Raw genomic sequence first — 19,959 nt, forward strand, 5'->3', positions numbered from 1 at the left:
ACCTTGGATTGAAAATCAATATCATGTCCTTCCCTTGTGCTACTGCTGCTGCTACTGCTCCTTCTTCCTCCTCCTCCTCCTCCTCCTCCTTCCTCCTCCTCCTCACCTTCTTCTTTCTCTTCTTCCTTCCTCCTCCTTCCCCCTCTTCCTCCTCACCTTCTTCTTTCTCTTCTTCCTTCCTTCTTCCTCCTTCCCCCTCTTCCTCCTCACCTTCTTCTTTCTCTTCTTCCTTCCTTCTTCCTCCTTCCTCCTCTTCCTCCTCCTCTTTCTCCTTCTCTCCCTCCTTCCTCCTCTTTCTTCTGTAGTCCTAGCTGTCTTGGAGCTCCTCATGTAGACCAAACTGGCTTCAAACTCAGATATCCTCCAGCCTCTGTCTCCTCCAGAGTGCTGGGACTAAAGGCGTGTGGTACCTCACCAGGTTCTTGTGCCTTTTGGGTGGAAACCAAGGCATGAGTACAACCCAAGTGTCTCTGAAGCAATTTGAGATGTTGAGAGGGCTAAGGTTGTAACCGAGTTGGTAGAGTGCTTGCCTAGCATACTAAAGCCCTGGCCTTGGGCCCCAGCACCAGTGGCGGGGATACAGCCCTGTAATTTCAGTACTTGGGAAGTGAAAAAAGGAGACAAGGTCACCCTCAGCTACAGAATAAGTTCAGGCCAGCCTGGTGTACAGATACATAAAACCCTATCTTAAAACGAAGACAGACAGACAGACAGACAGACAGACAATATGTAAGAATAGAACCTTGTTACTGAAGGAGGTAGCTTTCTGCTGAGTTCCACTGACATGATATGCTCTCTGGGGCAGCTCTGTTCTGGGGAATCTGATACCAAAGCATCGTGTTGCGGCCTTTGTGGTATTTGCCATCCAGTTGCCTGCTTGTTTCTTGTCTTTGCAGGGGACACTGCTTAGCTGACCTTGTCTCTCTTTAGCATGAGTCACAGCTAATAGGTCTGCTCTCTTGGGTCTCTTATAGCTAAGAATTAACTCCTTGTTTAGTCACAGGGCCCATGGCCCACATGTGTCTGATTGAAGTTCTAACCACCCTAATTTGACCTCCTAACACCTCTTTGTCCCAAGACATGATGACCCAAAGCTGTGTCACAGACATGACTTTAGTCTGCTTACCTGGCTTTGTCTCACCCATACTCTCCCCTCCCCCATCCACTTCCATAGTAGAGCTAAAATGAAGGAAGTGTCACCAATACCAACAGCTCTGAGTGAAGAATAAGCTTCTGAAACAACTACTTATGATTCATTTTTACTCATAAATTGGGTCATATACATAATTAAGGAAGCAGGTAATTAAAAAGAAAAAAATGAAAATTACATGCACTCTCACCAACTGAGATAGATAAGGAGAGATAATTTAGTGTTGGGCAGAAGAGTTTTGTCTTCTGTGTGTGCATTTGCATGTGTGCATGAGTGCAAACACATGCTTTCTGGTTATTGTTATTTTTTGTTTTTTGCAACCCAGACCTTTGTGTTTGGTAGTCAAGCACTCTAACAATTGAGCTTCAAGCCCAGACCCCAGGTTTGTTTGTTTTTTAAGGCAAGGTCTCATATCACTCAGACTGGCCTTTAACATATTGGGTAACCAAGAATGACCTTGAACTATGAATCCCCACCCCCACCTTCTGCCTTGCAAGTGCTGAGATTATGGGCAGGCACCAGCCACCATCTTGTGCTGTTCTGAATGGCCACATCTGAAAGCAGCTACACATGGAGTATCTGTACCACTCACTAGTTGTTAGATGTTTGTTTCCTGTTTTCTTTCTTATGGTTTATATGAGCAGCCCTCCCACAAACTCCATGACTATGAAGTCCTTGTACATAGCTCTGCTTTTTCCCTTTAGAGTAAACCCCACGGGTGAGGTGTATAGGTGGTATATGTGACCATGTGGTACATATATTACTGATGCTTTTTGGGTTGGCATGACGACCTCATCCTCCAGAGCCATTGGGTTCATTGCCCTCCCTCTCCCAGTGGATGTAGGACCACTGATGTAGGATGTATAGCCCCAGGCCTTGTGACAATCCCCTGCAGAAATCCTAGAAAGTTATTTACTGTGTTCACCATCTATTTTCTTGTGTATTTTGACAACGCTCAAGCACTTGTAAACCTGCCTACTTTTGTCAAACTTCTAATGCACAACAAAAGCCCAGATTAATTAAGCTTGTTAGAACTCTAAGCCCCAGAAAGCCTTTCAGGCTGTAAAGCTCTGGGATTTTTCTCAATACCACTCATCCTAAATGATGAAGGAAGGCTTCAGGGACCTAGGACCTGAAGAAAGTCCCCAGCCAGCATGGCCACATGCCTTTTCAACCAGTAGAGGTAGCTGTTGCATCAAGCACTCCCGGCCTTATCTGTTCCTTCAGCTTTTAAGAGAAAATAAATCAGTGCAGGCAGTATTTTTAACAACAGTATTTATTTAAAGGGGGAAAAAAACTCATGATTTTGTGGTTTTAAAAAACTGCTTATTTTGTGCCCTCTTATGTCTGAATATAAAGCTCTTTGAGTATTAGTAAGAGCCACTATATGAAATTTATTATTAATCATCTATTTTTAGGCACGAGGCTTTGCTGTATTATGTTTTAGCAGCAGAAACTGGAATTGAAGTGTCACAGACAAATTTAGCACACATCTGCGAGGAGCGGCCAGTAAGTAATGTAATCTATTCTTCTCTCAGTAGAAGCTATGAGGTTAAAGATAATGAATTGAGTTTTACCGGGGCCAAATTAGTCACTGGGCCGAAATATTAGTGAATTAACTTTCTCTCTCCTTTGCCTCCTAGGACCTGGCTGGGAGATACTTGGGCATTAATTGTGTTTGGCGATACTATAATTTCTCTGTTTTTCAAATCGATGCTCCTTCATTTGGTATGTATAGAAAAACAGGTGCTAAACTGGAGGGTTGGGGGAGGTTTTAGTAACAGGGACCATCTAACAGTTTGACACAGAGTGTGATATTTCTAAACAATTAGGGGAGAAAGTGAAAAATGTCTGCTATTAAGGTCATGGCTAAACTGCTGTCAACCCCCTGCTGTGTACTTCCTGCAAACTGACAACTTCTTCCAAACCAAGACATTTGCTGTTATGATGTGGTTCCCTGGCCTAGTCCTTTGTCTTTGTGCTCACAGAGGGGCTCCTGGACTCTCCACTCTGGTCTCTGGGTAGAGGGCAGCTTCCAGGAGCTACTGTGCCCAGACTCCATTGCTCAGGACATTTGGGTGAATGTCTACCAATTGGAGGCATTGTTGGAAGATTGCGTCTCGGGAGGAGGGGAGAACCTCAGGTTCACCCCCATCTTGTTCTTTGCCCTTAGCTTCTGGCAGTAGCCCTCAGTGTTCTAGCCTCCCCCGTGCATCTCTGTTATCTTTGGTCTCAGCTCACAGAGGACCATGATGCCCTGACAGCATCACAACTGTCTTTTGATACTATCCTCTTGTACCCTAAAGATGACATCTGCTTCCTAAATGCTGCTCTCTGAATCATCTCCTATTTCCCATTCACCCCTATGCTCTTCCAACACCAGCACCCACGAATTCCACATGGTGAATGTCCCCTGTGCAGCCTTCAGAGATGGATCCTGCATTTCCCTTTTAACATTGAGTTATAGCTATACATCTAGGAAGATGAACTACATGGCTGAGAGAAAGTCAAAAGATGCAGGACAGGCAGCACAGCACTGCAGCTGTGACACGGTGTCAGAGGCAACCTCAATGGATGGGTTATAAGTCTGCTGATGGAGATTCTCCCAGCGGATCTGTTCAGGGAGCCAATAGGGAAATACCGCATGGCTACAGATGGAGGCACTCTGGGCATAAGACTTCCACCAAGGAAAACATAAAAATGTTCGTTCTACTTTCCTTGTTGCTGTGACAGAAACACCCCAGTTGAAAGCAACTTGGGGAAGGAAGTATTTATTTGGCATATATTTCCAGGTCACATGGCATCAATGAGGTAAGTTGTTGTGGGAGCTGGCTTGCTGGTTTGTTCCCTGGTATTCTCATCTGTAGGCTTATGGACTGCCTAGGGATGGTGTCACCCACAGTGGACCCAACACCCCTGAACCAATTATTGATTGACCTAGGCAATTTATCAGCTGAGATTTTCCTTTCAGATGACTTTAGGTTGTGGCAATTTTACAATTAGAGGTTGACATTTAAAGCTAGAACAGTGATTTACAAGCCTGTATAAACATATTATAATAGGAAATATCAGTGATTTAACATGTTGGTCTAAAACAGGGGTGTCCACTTGTGACCCAAGAGAGTATAAAATAGAGCCAAATCAGAATCAAACTTTTTAAAAATGATATGACCTTTTGGGGTTTGTTTGTTTTATTCTTCTTTGTTTGTTTGTTTGAGACAGTGTCTCACTATGCAATTCTGGCCAGTTTTGGAACTCACTCTGTAGACCAGGCTGGTCTCAAACTCACAGAGATCTTCCTGTTTCTGCCTCCCAAGTGCTGGGTTAAAGTGTGTACCACCACACCAATCCACTATTGTGGATGTTTTTGCAAAATTTTTGTAACTTGATTGCATGGTTCTAGATTCTGAGATCTTAGATGATAATGTCATATCACAATATAACCCCAAATAAGTGTATATGCTCTCGCAGCCTATGAGAAACAGATTAGATACCCCTGGAAATAAAACCATCCGACAAATAGATACATGGTTGTGTTCTACAGCATATTTGAAAATGGGAGACCTTTACTACTATGGCCACCAAAACCAGTCCCAAGATCTGGAGCTGTCTGTGCAGATGTACGCCCAAGCAGCCCTGGATGGAGACTCCCAGGTAAGCATCAGTAACTGTCTCTCGAGGCCCTGGACCTACCAGCCTGTTCTGTGGCTTCAGGAGCATGACTGGATGTCATCTGTCCTCCTTGCCACACACCCTTCCCACAGTTCTATGATGAATCTTGAACAGAGTATTGACTGTGTTCCCCCAGGCCAATCTCACACCAATCCTGCACAGCTGAAATTTTCACACTGTTTTTTCACCCAGACATAGGTCAAAGTAATAAATTTCCCAAAGCCAAATAACAGATTATAAGCAAAATAGCCAAGGCCACATCTCTGCTGGAAACCTACAGTATTTCTACCATGTTCCATAATACTAACTCACGGGGTAGAAACTCCTCAAGACCCTAGAAGCACACAGGAGGAAGTGGCTTGCTCATACACTGAGCCAAGACTTAAGTGATGGGACATGATCCCCTGGGACCTTTTTTGGAACCTTATCTTTGTAAATTTCAGGTTTAAAGAAAGCTTATACGAAGAACCCAGAGAGTCCACCGTGCATCCAGCTTCCCTAATGTTTACCTCTTACAGGCACAGTTCCCGTTGACTGAAGACATTAACAGAGGGCAGTAGCATTACCTAACTCCAGTCTTGATTTACGTTTCCCCTGTTTCCCACAGTATCCCTTTTCTGTTCTAGAATCTCAAGCAGGATCCCACATGACATGAAGATGTTGTCTTTCTTTCCAATCTCCAAGCTGTGACAATTCCTCGGTCCTGTGTCTTCATGACCTTGAGTTTCTGAAGACTCCGGGTAGATAGTTTGTAGGACAGCCCTCTCTTTGGGTCTGTTTCTTGTTTTCTAATGATTCTATTGAGGTTATGTTTGTGGGACAAGAATAACATGGAAAGTACTTAGTGCACCCAGGAGGCAGAGGCAGGAGGGTTGTGCGTTTTAAACCAGCTTAGGCTACACAGGAAGGTCTTGTCTTGGTGGAAGGCACTGCAGAAGTTAATACCCTAAGCATGGTATCAGGAATGCATACAGTCAGAATGCCTTATCAGTGGCAAACTTATTTTAGCTATCTGGTGTGACAAAATACCGTAACCAAAAGCAATTTAAGGGAGAAAGGGTTTTGGCTTTCCTCTATGTGACAAGAAGGAAGGGAGGCATGCTGGGGAAATAGGAGTTGGCTTATTACACTCTGAAGGCAGAAAGTGAACAGGAAGGGAGCCTGGGCTGTAGAGTATGAAGACCAGTTCCCCTGGCCCACTTCCTCCAGTGGGCCTACAACCTTTCCGAACAGCTCTACCAGTTGGTGTTCAAGGACATGACCCTGTGGGAACATTTCACATTGAATTCACAGCAGGTGATTTCTGTAAAGTTAATATTTTGTATTTCTAACTCATAAATATCTCAGAGAGATAGCTGAAAACTATTCAAGGATTTTGCTTACCTTCAATTTTTCCTAAGAAATTTAGGAGATCTTGTGTGCCACAATTACTAACAGTGTCTAATGATATTTCTTTTTCTCCTCCCCCTTTGGCTTCATAATTGAAATTATGGAAAGATCTCGGGTTCTTTTCTATAATGAAGGAATAGAAGGTTGCTGCCTGCTTGTGTGGGTGGCTGGTTTGTGGTCACAGAGCAAAGTTTGAAGTTTATTTCTGTCACAGCCTTTTTCTTTTTCTTATGTCATAGAGGCATTATATCAGTAAAGTCGGGGGCCCAGGTTAAAAGTCCTGCCTCTCTCCCACTGAGATACTCTCACATGACAGGTCACTAGACCCTCAGCTCTCTATTCTCCCACCTGTCAACTGTGGTCATTATAACCCTTCCCCCACAGGAAGTGAGTACTGAGTGAGATGTCTGTTACAAAGCTCTGATCCCATGCCAAGTACACTTAATGAACATGATGTATCAAATATTACTTTTCCAAGATCTGCTAAACAAACACTCTCACTTGGCTATCAGCCATTGTTTAAAATCAGGCCTGCTAGCTTGTCTTTCAGTTTTATTCTTGTTTGTTTATTTGTTTAAAGAAAAACTGTGTTTTAAAACCAGTAAAATTTAATCTTTAAAGGCAAAAACAAAGCAAACAAACAAACAACAACAAAAACAACCAACCAAAAAACAAAAAGACAGTGAAAACAATAAATGTATCTACAGTTCCATGGAGGGCCTTTTATTTCTTAATATTTATTTGTTTGTTTGTTTGTTTGTTTGTTTATGGGAGGGGGCAAGCATGTCATAGCATGCATGCAGAGGGCAGAGGACAACTTTAAGGGAGATGGTCCTCTTCTTTCCCCATGTCGGTTCTGGGGATCAAACTCAGGTTATCAGGATTGGTAACATCCTGATACATTTACCCATCGAGTCTTCTCTCTGGAGACTATGGCTGCCTTCCACTTCTTCACACTGTCTTCATGTCCCCCTCCAGTCCTGCTCATCAGATGTGTCTGTTACATCACCTCGTTGTTGACTGATGCACTGCACCTTCTGGTACACAGCCTCTCTCATTGGCGCTCATTATGATTGCTCGCTTACTCTTTCATGGGGTGGCGGGGGACAGACAACCCACTATTCTTGCTTTCTTGGGATTGGGAATCTCCTGGTGGAGAAGGGGAGTGCCTCCTCTCTGGCTGTAATGAATAGTTTTGGGTCTCCCCCTCTCCCCCTCATTTGAATACCTCTCTGCTGAGAGACCCTGTTATGGAGTGTCAATGGTTTTCTGACTACACGGTAGGATATTGCTGGTTTATATTTTCATCTCAGGGAGCAGCAGATAAGCAGAGGACAACAACAGAAACCTTGCTGACTTGGGTAGTTTAATTCTGTTAACTTCATAACTACAGGCTGACACTTGACTCTCATTTCAAATTGCTTTTTATGTAATGCCTGGTAAAGAGGGCCATTTCATCTCCACTTGTTGACGATGAACTGCTTTTCATATCTTCTTTATGTGAATTCTTTATTCTTGTTCTCTGCCCGGTTCTTTATCTCTTGGTCCTTTGATAGTTTTAAAAACTCAAGTCATAATTAGTTCTTTATAAAGTCGCCTACTTGATAATGAACCATAAGCCACTGAGCTGCATACAAACGCTCATTCCCCTAGTCTACTTACTTACCACTTATTTTGATCTCATTTCCCCATTGATCAGAGTCCTTACGGTTTTATAACCACTTTCTCTCTTTTCTTCTAACACTTCAAATTTTAAGAGTTCCTTTCAAAGCCAGGAGAATGGTGTGCGCTCTGCTGAATGTGTGTGTGCATCTTAAAGACACATCGCACTCAATTTAGAGGTTGTGTGCTGAAGGTTGAGTGGAGTCCCTGGACCCTGTCCTCTCTCATTTGAATCCTAGATCTGCCATTTTGCAGCTGGGTGACTCGAGCACATCCCTTAACTTCTCTGTGCCAAAATAGGGAGGGTGAGAAAAGGACCTAAATGGAGTCACCTTATGAGATTACGTGAATGTTTATAAAGCAGAGCACTGCCTCCCACACAGCAGGTCCTCCCAAGTTAGCTGCTATTGTGTCGACCATGACTGCATGGGCTGGTGTGTCCTGGTATGTGCAACATGGTGCATCTTTATGGCCTATTAGTTATTACCAGTGACCATTGAAATACAATGTCAAAGGGAGGCCATTAAAATGTGACCAGACATTCTTTGAAGGACAACACCAGTTTGTCTCTGTGGATCTCTAGTCGTAAAGGCCATTTACTTCGGGGGCATCCTAGTCTGGCCACATACCCTCATGTTGAAGGGGTTGTCTCTTTCTGATAGTTTACTGGTACCCATGTTTTAGACACATCCCTACCATCTGGCTCTTGAATGACATTCTTTTATTAGAACTACATAGTCCAAAAGATAGGTCCTGCTCTGAGCGTTGGGAACAAAATATAGAAGGAAGAGGTGGGAAAATTCCCCATAGTTGAGATTTGCACCAAGAAGAATCATGGGAGGGTTTCCATACTTACCTAGAACATCTCAATCATGTGCTCATATATTGTTTATCTTATTAGGTGTCCAGTAGGCTAATGGTTATAAAAGGCATGGCTTCACTGATGATACAAGAACTCATTTCCCCAAGTTCTGTGTGGGCTCTGGAGAAGGGAAAGTTGGCTCACTTTCCTGGCATTTGAGCAGATGGGTTGTAGTGTTCTTTGAAAACCTCCCCACTTTCCTGCAAATAAATTTCTCAGATGCATATATTTAGGGGAACAATTCATCAATGAACATGACAAAACCATCTGGGTCTAGGGACCGTGGGAAAAAAATTAGAGGTTGTAAAAGTTTATATCTTGATGAAGGGTGTGTGTGTGTGGTGGGGGGTATTTCAGGAGTTACTGAGTTCGACTTTTCTCATTTTTTAGGGATTTTTCAACCTTGCTGCACTGATAGAGGAAGGTGCTGTCATCCCACACCACATTCTGGAGTTCTTGGAAATCGACCCATCACTCCATCCCAGTAACACCTCCATACTCCGGGAGCTGTACGAAAGGTGAGCTCTGAGCCACTCTAATCCTATGGAAGGCAGGGAGGGGGCAAGTGGGTGATGCTTTGGCCTTACTTCAAGTTAGCTCACCCCACTTTTGGGATGTCGAATGGTAGAAAGTATTGCCAGAATTGCTTCTGTCAGAGAGCCTTCAGCTAAGCCCAGGTGCTCTTCTCTTTCCATTGAGCACCTGGTTTGTCATAGAATGTTCTAGATCTGAAGTTCAAGTGCTCACCAAGATTTTCTACAAGAGTGGACAAAACAACAACAGTAACAACCACCAAAAAAACCCAATGGAGAAAACAAAATCAAAAACACCTCACCTAGTTAGCTTTTCTAGAAGATAAGGAGGCCATCCTACACCTGGACTTTGTACAGACGCTCAGAAATATTTGTTTCAGTAAACCCTATGCCCAGGGCCTTCCTTAAGAATGAGGTATGACCTTTCCAGAAGTTTCTGCTAGGATCTCCAAACACTAAGTCAGGCCTACGGTGCTTAGAAGTGATTAGTTTCATTCTCCATCATCATCTTGAGGGAGTTTGGGTATGCAGAGCAAACACCTGTGGGGATGAGGGCACCGGTCATGGTTGGTGCCACCAAAGGCAGTGACACCAGTTCCCCTGGGCTTTGTTGCAGGTGCTGGAGTCTCGGTAACGAGGAATCCCTGAGCCCCTGCTCCCTGGCTTTGCTCTACCTTCACCTGCGGCTTCTCTGCGGTGCCCTTATGCACTCCACCCTGGTGAGTATCCTCCCCCAGCCCTACCAGCTCCGCTCTCCCACAGTCATCTGACGCATGCTCCAAATGTCTGCAGATCTACTTCCTGGGGACCTTCCTGCTGTCTGTGGTGATCGCCTGGATGGTGCTTTATCTCCAGTGTGTCTCAGGTAAAGCTTCCTTCAAAACCACGGCAGGAGGGAAGGACAGAGGAGCTTCTTTTTCTCTCCCATCAAGTGGCACACTCTCTCCTCATAATCTTGGTCATGCTTCATTTCTTGAGCATGGCCGTTCATGGTACAAAGGAGTCCTTATGGTGCCCCCCAGTCCCCAACTGTCAGGGAGCCTTAGACTATTACAAATCTTAAATAAAAATGGTGATTTATTGGTTTATCTTTTGAGCTTAAAAAAACGAAAACAAACTAAAGTATTTTCTTTTCCCCTATATAAGCTTGAAACCCCCATTTTAAACACAGCTACTGTGTGAAGTATTCCCAGTCATTCCAGTCATACAGTCAAAAGTGTGAGAGAATAAACTAATATTTATAGTGCATAAGTGTTCCTAGCTAACTTAGAAAGGCCACTTTGGTTCTTGCTAGACATGGTTCTTTTTCAAGCTAGCATAGGAAGTAGTTAACGGAGTAAGCACTCTCTCATCTGTTCTGTTTGGGCTTAGACTCCAGACTTAGCCACTTGGTAGCTGTGTGACTTAGTACAAGTTACTCAACCTTTCTGATCTCCCAGTTTCTCATCAATCTAGAGAGAGTCTAATATAACTTCTAAAAGATGTAAAATGAGGGGAATTGTTTTAAAAAATGCATATAAGATGCCTATCCTAATGGTGACACTGGTTAAATGAGAGCTGTTTTACTTAAGTAGCACATTAAGCCCTCTCAATGGATGTTAGCTACTTTATTTGTCTTTCTAGGGTTAAAGATGGCCCAAATTTTACCATTTACATTAATATTTCACACTCAGCAGAGGCTCAAACCCACAAACATCTCTTGGTGGAAAGCGACAGATTTTCACCAATGGCAACAAGGAAAGGAAGCAGATCACAAAGACCAACAGAAACACTTACAAATGGGCAATTAGGGGCGGAAGGCAGCGGAGTGTTCGCATGGCTGTTATTTGTGTAACAGATAATCAAAAGTGAGAGGAGTGGGCTGGCCTCTCTCTGGAGAGGAGCGCTGGCGAATGCAGAGTCTTCCTCTCATTTCTCCAAGGAGGTGCGGGCTGCCCTCCATAGCCCTGGCAGGCTGGAGGCCTCGTCCTCTGCACCGGCATAAATCTCCCTGGGGCGCATTCTGTCTGGTCCCCGAGTGTGCTACCAGGTAGGGCACATTTATTTTGTATCCTGTCAGTGTTTTCCATTTCAAATTATCTTTGTCATTTTTACTCTGTGGAAACGCTGTTGTGAATGCAGCTCTGTTAAGGTTGCTGAAAATTGCCTTGATGGTTGTAGCCAGCTGGTGGCCATGAAAATTCATGGGCAGGTGGGAGCTCCTCTATCAGATCCTGGCTTCTTCCGGTCTTCATTGTCAGCCATCAGCATTCTCATCTCCCTGTCCCTCCTGCCCCTTCATATGCCACATATATTTCCCTGCCCTGTCTCCCTGGGCCACTCTGTCATTCTCTTTCCCTCACTTTTCAAATTTTTTTCTTTGCTTTTTCCAGTATACCCCGCCCCCCTTTCTTCTTGATGGCCACAGAAGATTTAGTTGGGATGAGATCTTTTAAAAGAACTTAATTCTCCTTGTAGCATGTTACAGACAATGAAACTGAGGCGGGAGAGGTGAACTGCCCTGTTCAACTAAGGAAGTGAGGCCAAGAGGGATGTAAATTAGAAACTAAAAATGTGCTTTCAAAACCTCCACACTTTAAAATGTCTACCTCAAACTAATTACCCCTTTCGCAGGAGGAATCTTTCCTAATTGGTTTTAGTATCTTGAAATAAAATTCATAATCAACCTGCCCACACACATATTGCCTTAAACGCACTATAATGGATAATTAAAAGAAAATAACTTATTAAAAAATAACGTTTCTATATGTAAGTTCTAGCCTACTGTGTCTTAGTTTTACTGGGCACGTGAATCACACAGGAATCAGACCCCATGAGGATTCTGATGGAATGAGCCTAGATTAGACATTTGCAGCAAGCCTCTGGGGTCATGCCCACACTACCGGCCTGTAAAATGTGCTTAGACCAGGCATGGCAAGAATAAAAAGGGGAGGCTCACTGCTTCCAGAATGTGCCTGCCCACAGCAGCCCCACCAGCCCCATGTGAACTCATGCAGAGAGTGGAAGTGTCTCTCTCATTCCTTTTACTGATGTCTAAAGTCCGTGTTCAGAGTAAAAGCACTTCAGCCATTTTGAAATAAGATTGGTCAACCCAGAAGAGCAAGTGACTAAAGAGGTGATGGGCAGAATGATAGGGGCCCAGAAGAGTGGGCTCCCTGGAGACTAAAGCCTCTGCCACTGGCATATCCTTGGAGAGCTGATGGAACCCACATGTTCCTTCCTGGCACCACAGGAATTGGGGGTGTGGATTACTGGTACTTGTGGTAGATGAGGGAGTGGTGCTGGTTAGTAGTGAGTCAAGAATGCATGGACTTGAAAGCTGGGAGCTTCCCCAAAACAGCATGGGGCAAGGAATGTTCCTAGAAATTGAAGTTCTTATTCATCCAGGATTTTAGAGTTTGTTTTTTAATCAATTGATTTTACATTTTAATGGTTCATCAGGAAGTTGTTCACATCTGTTGTGTGTTCAGCTCCAGCCAGTCTCATTTTCCTCCCAAGTTTGTATGATGCCCTCTGACACAGAGACAACCTGCCACAGCCTTTGCCACATGAAATGGTCTCGTGTTCGGTGGTGCAGGACAGGAGTTAGCCCCTCCAGAAATGGGGAAGGGACCTGCTAAGATTCTGACCCTGTTGTTACTTGTGGAACAATGCTGACCAAGGGAGAAGCTTGCTTGTGCCTCCATTTGTTCTATAAAATGGAAGAAAGAATATTTTGCTTACTTCTTTCTGTAGCTGAGAGAACCAAATGAGATGACTTGGTGTATATAAGCTGGTAGCTGTTAAAGAGTCCATCCTGTCCTGTGGGGCATTTTGCCTGCAACTAGAGAATTTTGCCACAAGGAGGTGATCATACTTAACAAGACTCATTTATTTGCCTCTGTTAGAGTTAAACAAAACCTAGCATGCTTTTGCTATGCTGTGGGACTTTTACTTTAGAAGCATTTAAATGAATGTGTAACCAATCCATCACAAGTAACAAGATAAGGGACACGCACTGCACATCTCTTACTGCCATTATCGTTTATGGTTACTTGCTTCCTCAAAGCAGCCACATCTTTTAGGAGACTAGTGCTTCTCAGAGAAAGAATGTCCCTGGAATTACTTGATTGCTCCTAGGGAAAGGAGGGGTGCACTTTGTCAGAACAATCCACAGACAGTTCAGTCCCCCTCTCAGACTCCAGAAAGAGCTTTATTTCACTGCTTGAGATTGTTGCAAAAGCATCACTTCCCACTCGTACCACAGACATCAAGCCTAATTACCTTAATGGAGCAGCAGCCATTTTGAAACCCCAAATATCCCAAAGTAAAGTAAGTCCAGAGTAAACCTCCACCTGTGTCTGCTGCAAACATCCCTCAAACAAAAGAAGCCTGGAGCCTGACTGCTTGCCTGAAGGGAGGAGAAAAAAACAGAACAAAACAAAAAGACAATAGGGGGGTTGGGGATTTAGCTCAGTGATAGAGTGCTTGCCTAGCAAGCGCAAGGCCCTGGGTTCAGTCCCCAGCTCTGGAAAAAAAAAAAAAAAGACAATAGGAAGAGAAAGCAGAAGTGCCATTTCAAAGAAAGAGTCCTCCTTTTGAAAAATTGACATTTGAAAACAGAGTCAGGACGACACTAAATCTTGAGGAGATATATATATTTACATTTCAGTGGTTTCCTGCTAGTGTTCACCTCTGTTAAGTCCTGGGTTCTTAAATCCTGAATCTTGAGTGCCAGCACAAAGCCACAAGAAGAAAATTCTACACCTGACTTCACGTAACAGGTCGCAGTCAAAATGCAGAGGCACTAAAAATAGCATATGAAGTTACCTTTCAATTTATGCACATAAGGAGTATATATGAAACAATGGATTTCACATTTTGACTTGAGGCCATAAGATACTCCATTAGGCATAGTCTAATTTAAGCCCCAAATCTGAACTCTGAAACCGTCTGGTCTTGTTCATTTCAGAAAAAAAAAAAAAAAAAAAAAAAAGACAAAGCTCCATCTGCAGCAGGACTCTAAACTTGATGTCTAAAGAATACACCGCATAAAGCACGATGTGTGGCGCGTCCAGCTCCCAGGGATGACTGTGTAGTCTAAGTCCCGGCCAGTCTGTCCTCACACTGCCCATGTACCCCCCCACACTGACTGACTCATCCCTCAGGCTGTGGTTAGCCTTGGTGTGTGTGTGTGTGTGTGTGTGTGTTTTTAACAGAATGTAAAATGATCTAAGTAAGACTAATTAAACCTTTCTCTGCTCTGTTCCTATCACCTACATTTCTAGCTAATGAGGCCTCCGCTAAAAGCACAGTGAAATGCCACACAGAGTGCTCGTGGAGAAAGTTGATAGTCTTGAAGTCAGAGATTTTTGCAGCAAGGAGTCTTCCCCACCTCTCCTATTCCCCAGCATTTGGTGCCTTCCAGTACCTGCGCTTAGAAACCCCCTGGTGACAGGAATCTTGTACTGTCCGGGACTCAGCAGGCTCCTGAGGACAAACACTCATGGTGTGAGATTTCCAGGACCACCTGTGTGTCCCTCATTCTTCCCAGTGGCCTGCCACTTCAGTATACGCGCTCATATTTTATTTTATTTTTTTGTTACAACCCACATCTGATCAACTGGCAGCTGGCAGCCAAATGTAAGCAATGACTGTAACAGGGGTCGGCAAAGTCCCTGCCAGCCTCAAGCTTGCCCTGTAGTAGAGCCTGACCTCTGAACCTCCTGCCTCTCCTTCCCAAATGCTGGGCTTATAGGCCAGCATCTCTAGTCCAGTTTAATGCTAAAGATGAACTCAAGGGCTTCATGCACATTCGGCAAGTGCTCTACATCCGAGCTACCCCCCAGCAGCACACTGTTAGATGACAATTGCACTGCCTTTTCTACTCTGTCCCTGGAAATCCGAAGCACCTCTCATGGCTAGGCTTCTAATAAAATCGTACTGTGGACACATTTGAATTTCAAATGCTTTCACACATCACAAAATCTTATTCTTGTTTTGATTTTTTTTTTGTTGTTCTCCCCTTTAAAAGTGTAAAAACCATTCTTAGATCGTGAGCCATACAAAAACAGGCAGTGGCTGCCCTGGGGTCCTGTGTGTGCCAGCTCCTGTTTATTCTCACTAATGTACAGAAAATGATCCCCTAGCCAGCAAGTAATCCACAAATCAGTCCTCTTTGGCTCAGGAATTACTCTGTAATTTTTTTAAGCAGCCTGATGACATTCCTGGGTACCTCGATTCTAGCCCAATAATAAAATTAGCATGGCTTCCAGGCGAGCAGCAACAAAGGGGCCACTTTAAAATTAGGACGTGCAGTAGGAGGGCTCATGTAGTGATTGCAGACCCTCCTCCCCCCCCCCCCCAACAGAAGGGAGAGAACCCTCACAAAGATAATAACAAACTTGCTGTGGAAACAGCAGCATTCCTTGCTGTCCTGGTCCAGGGGCATTACGTGGTGGCAGTGCTAATTAGGCATTCTTTCTACATTAACACATTGGCACTTTTTGTTTTCATCGGAAAACCCATTGCTGGTTTATCTTGTTACCATGGTGACTTAGACATTCCCTAAGCTTGAAAGTCCATGCCTTAGTGTTGTATTAACTCCCACAGAGGTCACCGGAAAGGCAAATCTTATGGCAAAAGGGGGTCCAGACACCAGCTGCTCCAAGTCCTTCTGTTCCCAGGAGAGGAAACAGAGGAACCAGTGACTCTAACCCATTAGGAAGGAACTATCCGCAAGTCAGTATCTAGCCCAGGGGTAGATAACAGCAGGTAAAGAAGACACACCCAGACTAAGCCTCCTGACTGTGGCACAGTGGTCTTTGAACCTCCTCACTTGGTCAGCTGCCTCTGAGCATATAATAGCCCTAGTAATGTTCCACCATCCCACAACACCTGGCCTCTCCTCTTCCCTCCCCTCCTTTCCCTTCCCCTCCCCTCCCCTCTTCTCCCCTCCCCCTCCCCCTCCCCTCCTCTCTGGTTCCACATCTCCTGTGGGTGTTGAAAGAGGCCCTAAAGAGAAGTCCTGTGCATCCGCAGAAAAGCCAACCCTCTAGGAAGCTCATGCCCCGATTTCCCGATGTGGCCCTGGGGGCGGGGGTGGGGAATACAAAGACAGGCATTGAAGAGTTGGATTGTCAGCACAGAGTGGCATCTTTCTATAGTACATACATTTCAGAATGGCCTTTAAAAGTGGCTCCAAAGAGCCATCAAGATGGCTTAGCAGCTAAAGAGGCTTGCTGTCAATCCTGAAACCCTGCATTCGATCCCTGGACCCATGTGTTGGAAGAGAACTGGCTCCTGCAATCTGTTCTCTGACCTCCACATGTGCCTGGTGCGTGCACACACTTATACATATGCATTATAAATAAATAGGTATAAAAATGGTACATAAGATAAAAGTCTCTCTCTCTCTCTGTCACACACACACACACACACACACAAACATACACACACCCTGCTCTCTACAAAGTTAGTAAAGCTAAAACTCTACCAAGTTTAATTTAGATCACTGCTGACAGGTAAACCAGCTGTGTCTGCACAGACTTTGACCACTGAGCTAACCATTCATCACAGCTCTGGATGTCACTGTCCCTATTTTTATAGCTAAAGAAACTAAGGCTCGGAGTAGTTAAAAGCCGGCTCAAGATTACCTACCCAGCTGGTAAACATCAGCACTATTCAACTCTCTTCTGGCTTTGATGTTCATGTTGTTTTTATCCTGGAGCGTCAAACAGGGGACTGCAGGCATCCAGAAAACAAATACTTTAATACCTAAAAGGACAGATCTTAACACATTTCCCCAATAACACTTCCCGCATACCTACACCTGCCAAACACTGTTCTAAGCCTCTTAAGTAAGTGCATTTTCTCGTTTAAGCCGTGCCACAGAGCCACCCGTTTTCTCTGTTTCTTGGAGACATGTGGATAACTCACCTAAGTCACACAGCTGTTAAAGGTCAGAGCTTACCATCACCTGGGGCACCTCTGGGTTTTAATTCATACAGCAGGCTTTGTGGACTTCAGCATGGACGGCATTCAGAGCTGGTCCCTCCTAGCTGCAGGCATGTCATGAGTCCTGCAGGAGGCTTAACAGGATTCTTGGTTTCTACTCAGTAGATACCATCATCCTATCCCCAGTCCTGGGGCCAGTGTGACAAGTGGAAATGTCTCCAGACTGGCTCTGTCCTTGGGAAGGAAAAACCAACTACCCTTTGAAAACCACTGACATGGCGGGTGGAGAGAGATTGCCTTAGTTTTTAAGAGCATTGGCTGCTCTTGCAGAAGACCTGGGTTCAGTTCCCCAAACCCACAGGACTGCTCACAACCATCTGTAGCTACAGTTTCGGGGAATCCAGTGCCCTCTTCTGTAGGCACCAGGCACTCGAGCGGAACAAAACGTACGCACTGGCAAAACACTCATAAGATACAAGTGGAAAAAAAAAGAAAATTGCTCCTGACATAGACTTGATATGCACTCCTCTAAAAGCTGGGTCATTATCTTCTCTTTTAAAGATATATTGAAAACCACTGAAACCTAATAATTTTGTGGAAAGGCAACAATTGTATTTTTTCAGTTGTGTTGTGCAATTATTTAAATAAAATAACTTGGGCTGAATTTGACACATCATCCAAATGGGATGAGGATGTAAATAAAACTAGCCCTCCTCTGACTGTGTGACACTATTTATGGTGGTATTATATTGACATCATGGGGGAAGGGAAGGGGACTAGGGTCTTAGCTCATGAAACTGATCACAGCAACTTTTTACCTGAAAATCCTTGCAAATATACAGCGACTTAGAGCCGTAGGCCACGAGAACCACCAGGGATCTTTTCACAGCTGTTCCAACCTGGTATTTTATAGAAGGGAACAGCAAAGTTCAACGAACCTAGATAATGGGTCCAAGGTTTTCTCTCTACCTAGAGTTTGGGCACCCCGCCAAGGAGCACCCCTCCTGCTTACTAGATCCTGGGTGGGACTTGGTGTGGTATTTTGCATGGGCCTCTTTCAAATGCTCAACTCTGTTTGTATGTGTCTCTGCAGCCAGTGGCTCCTCTCCAGCACCAGCCTGGGTCTTGGCAGACCCCGCCTCATCCACCCCAAGTCCAGCTGTGCCTCCAGCTGCAGATGCCTCCGACCACGACCCACCTATGATGGCTAACAACCCCGAGCCTCGTGGGTGAACTGTGCACCTCTGACCTCTCCAGCTGAGAGACCACCCTTTCAACAGTTGGTTCTGGAAGGCTGGGGCCAGGCGTTATACTGATAAATACCTTAAAGGTCTTGTGAACTGGATGCCGACTTTGCCCTTGGTGTCTTTTTGTTTAAGTTTAAACAAGAACATACCCAGAGCAAACAAATTCAAGGATTACTTTGAGAACAGGGGCATGGAGGGAGGTGAGCTGAGGCATCCGACTTTCATTCTTGGTGATTGTTCTGGGAACCACAGTCCGCCTTGCCAAGCGTTCGTATTCCCACCCATGGAGAGACATTTTTAAAAGTTTTAGTCTTTCTTCATCCCCTTTTACCAGGGAACTGGCTGATGAGGCTTCAGTACCTCTGCTTGCCACATCCTGCTCCTCAGAGGCCCAACTGGCAGATTGCTCTCTGAGTCCCAAACCCAGCAGATAGAAAGAGCCTTGAAACAAACGGAACAGCATATATTGGGAAGGCGATAGCATTGCACATTGGTTTACATTTCTTTCCCTGCGGATTTTTCTAGAGGTCATAGTGCTTCCAAATCGTTTGATGACATTATTGGGTATCATTTATGTTTCTGTCATAATACATGCAATAACATCTAGAGAATCTTCGCAATTTAAGTGTAGTCTTCTTCCCATGAATCACCGTTAGCATAGACTGCAACAATGGAATACGCAGAGAAACAAGATGTTAGTTCATAGGTTCCTCACCATCCCCTATGCCTGCCTGTGTCTGTATAGGGGTGTGTGTGTGTGTGTGTGTGTGTGTGTGTGTGTGTGTGTGTTCTTTGTATGTGTGGTATGTCTGTATAGGGGTGTGTGGTATGTGTGTGTCTATATAGGAATGTGTGTCTATATAGGGGTGTGTATGTCTATATAGGGGTGTATGTCTATATAGGGGTATGTGTGCTGTGTGTGTCTGTATAGGGGTGTGTGTGTGTATAGGGGTGTATATGTGGTGTGTGTCTGTATAGATGTGTGTGTGTGTGTGGTGTGTGTGTGTATGGTGTGTGTGTGTCTGTATAGGGGTGTGTGTGTGTCTGTATAGGGGTGTGTGTGTGTCTGTATAGGGGTGTGTGTGTGTCTGTATAGGGGTGTGTGTATGTGTATAGTGTGGTGCAGTGTGATGTGGGTGTGTAGGAGGGTAAAAAAGAACAGCGTGTCTGTGCACCGTATGCTGCTACCGTAGTAAATAAATGAGCAACGCAATACTGTGGGTTCAAACTACTCTCTGCACTGCTTTATTTACAGGAGTAAATAAAATTATTTTTCTACAGTTGACTCCCAGGAAGTGGCTTCTTTTCCTTTCATTGTCACTCTGGTCATTATTCAAAGTGCTAAGGTCCAAGTGTTTTCCTTAGGAGCCTCCCCACCCCCAACATACAAAACAACGCCTGACAGGAGAGATTGTCCTGCTAACCATTGACAAGGTGGAGGTGAAGGCGGCAGGAAGTTCCCTCCCAAGAATCCTAAGCCAACACCTGTGATGTTTGCCCAGCCTCACA

At 44.5% G+C, this 19,959-nt stretch overlaps 1 protein-coding gene across 5 annotated transcripts in view; it reads left to right on the plus strand.

Moving 5' to 3' along the window:
• Positions 1-19,735, plus strand: part of Sel1l3 (SEL1L family member 3) — a 107,167-nt gene extending 87,432 nt beyond the window's left edge. Inside the window, exons 18-25 of one of the 5 annotated variants that reach the window (XR_015636708.1) lie at positions 2,569-2,659; positions 2,794-2,878; positions 4,695-4,804; positions 9,126-9,253; positions 9,885-9,987; positions 10,061-10,133; positions 18,297-19,496; positions 19,547-19,735. Coding sequence is in view for 2 of the 5 variants with exons in the window: in NM_001427327.1 (NP_001414256.1) it covers positions 2,569-2,659; positions 2,794-2,878; positions 4,695-4,804; positions 9,126-9,253; positions 9,885-9,987; positions 10,061-10,133; positions 18,297-18,436 (730 nt within the window). In the remaining 3 variants the exon portion in view is untranslated. 5 annotated transcript variants of the gene reach the window in all.
• The last annotated feature ends 224 nt before the right edge of the window (positions 19,736-19,959 follow it).

This window comes from Rattus norvegicus, chromosome 14 (assembly GCF_021556685.1).
Source record: "Rattus norvegicus strain SHRSP/BbbUtx chromosome 14, alternate assembly SHRSP_T2T, whole genome shotgun sequence".
NCBI classification, from domain to species: Eukaryota; Metazoa; Chordata; class Mammalia; order Rodentia; family Muridae; genus Rattus; species Rattus norvegicus.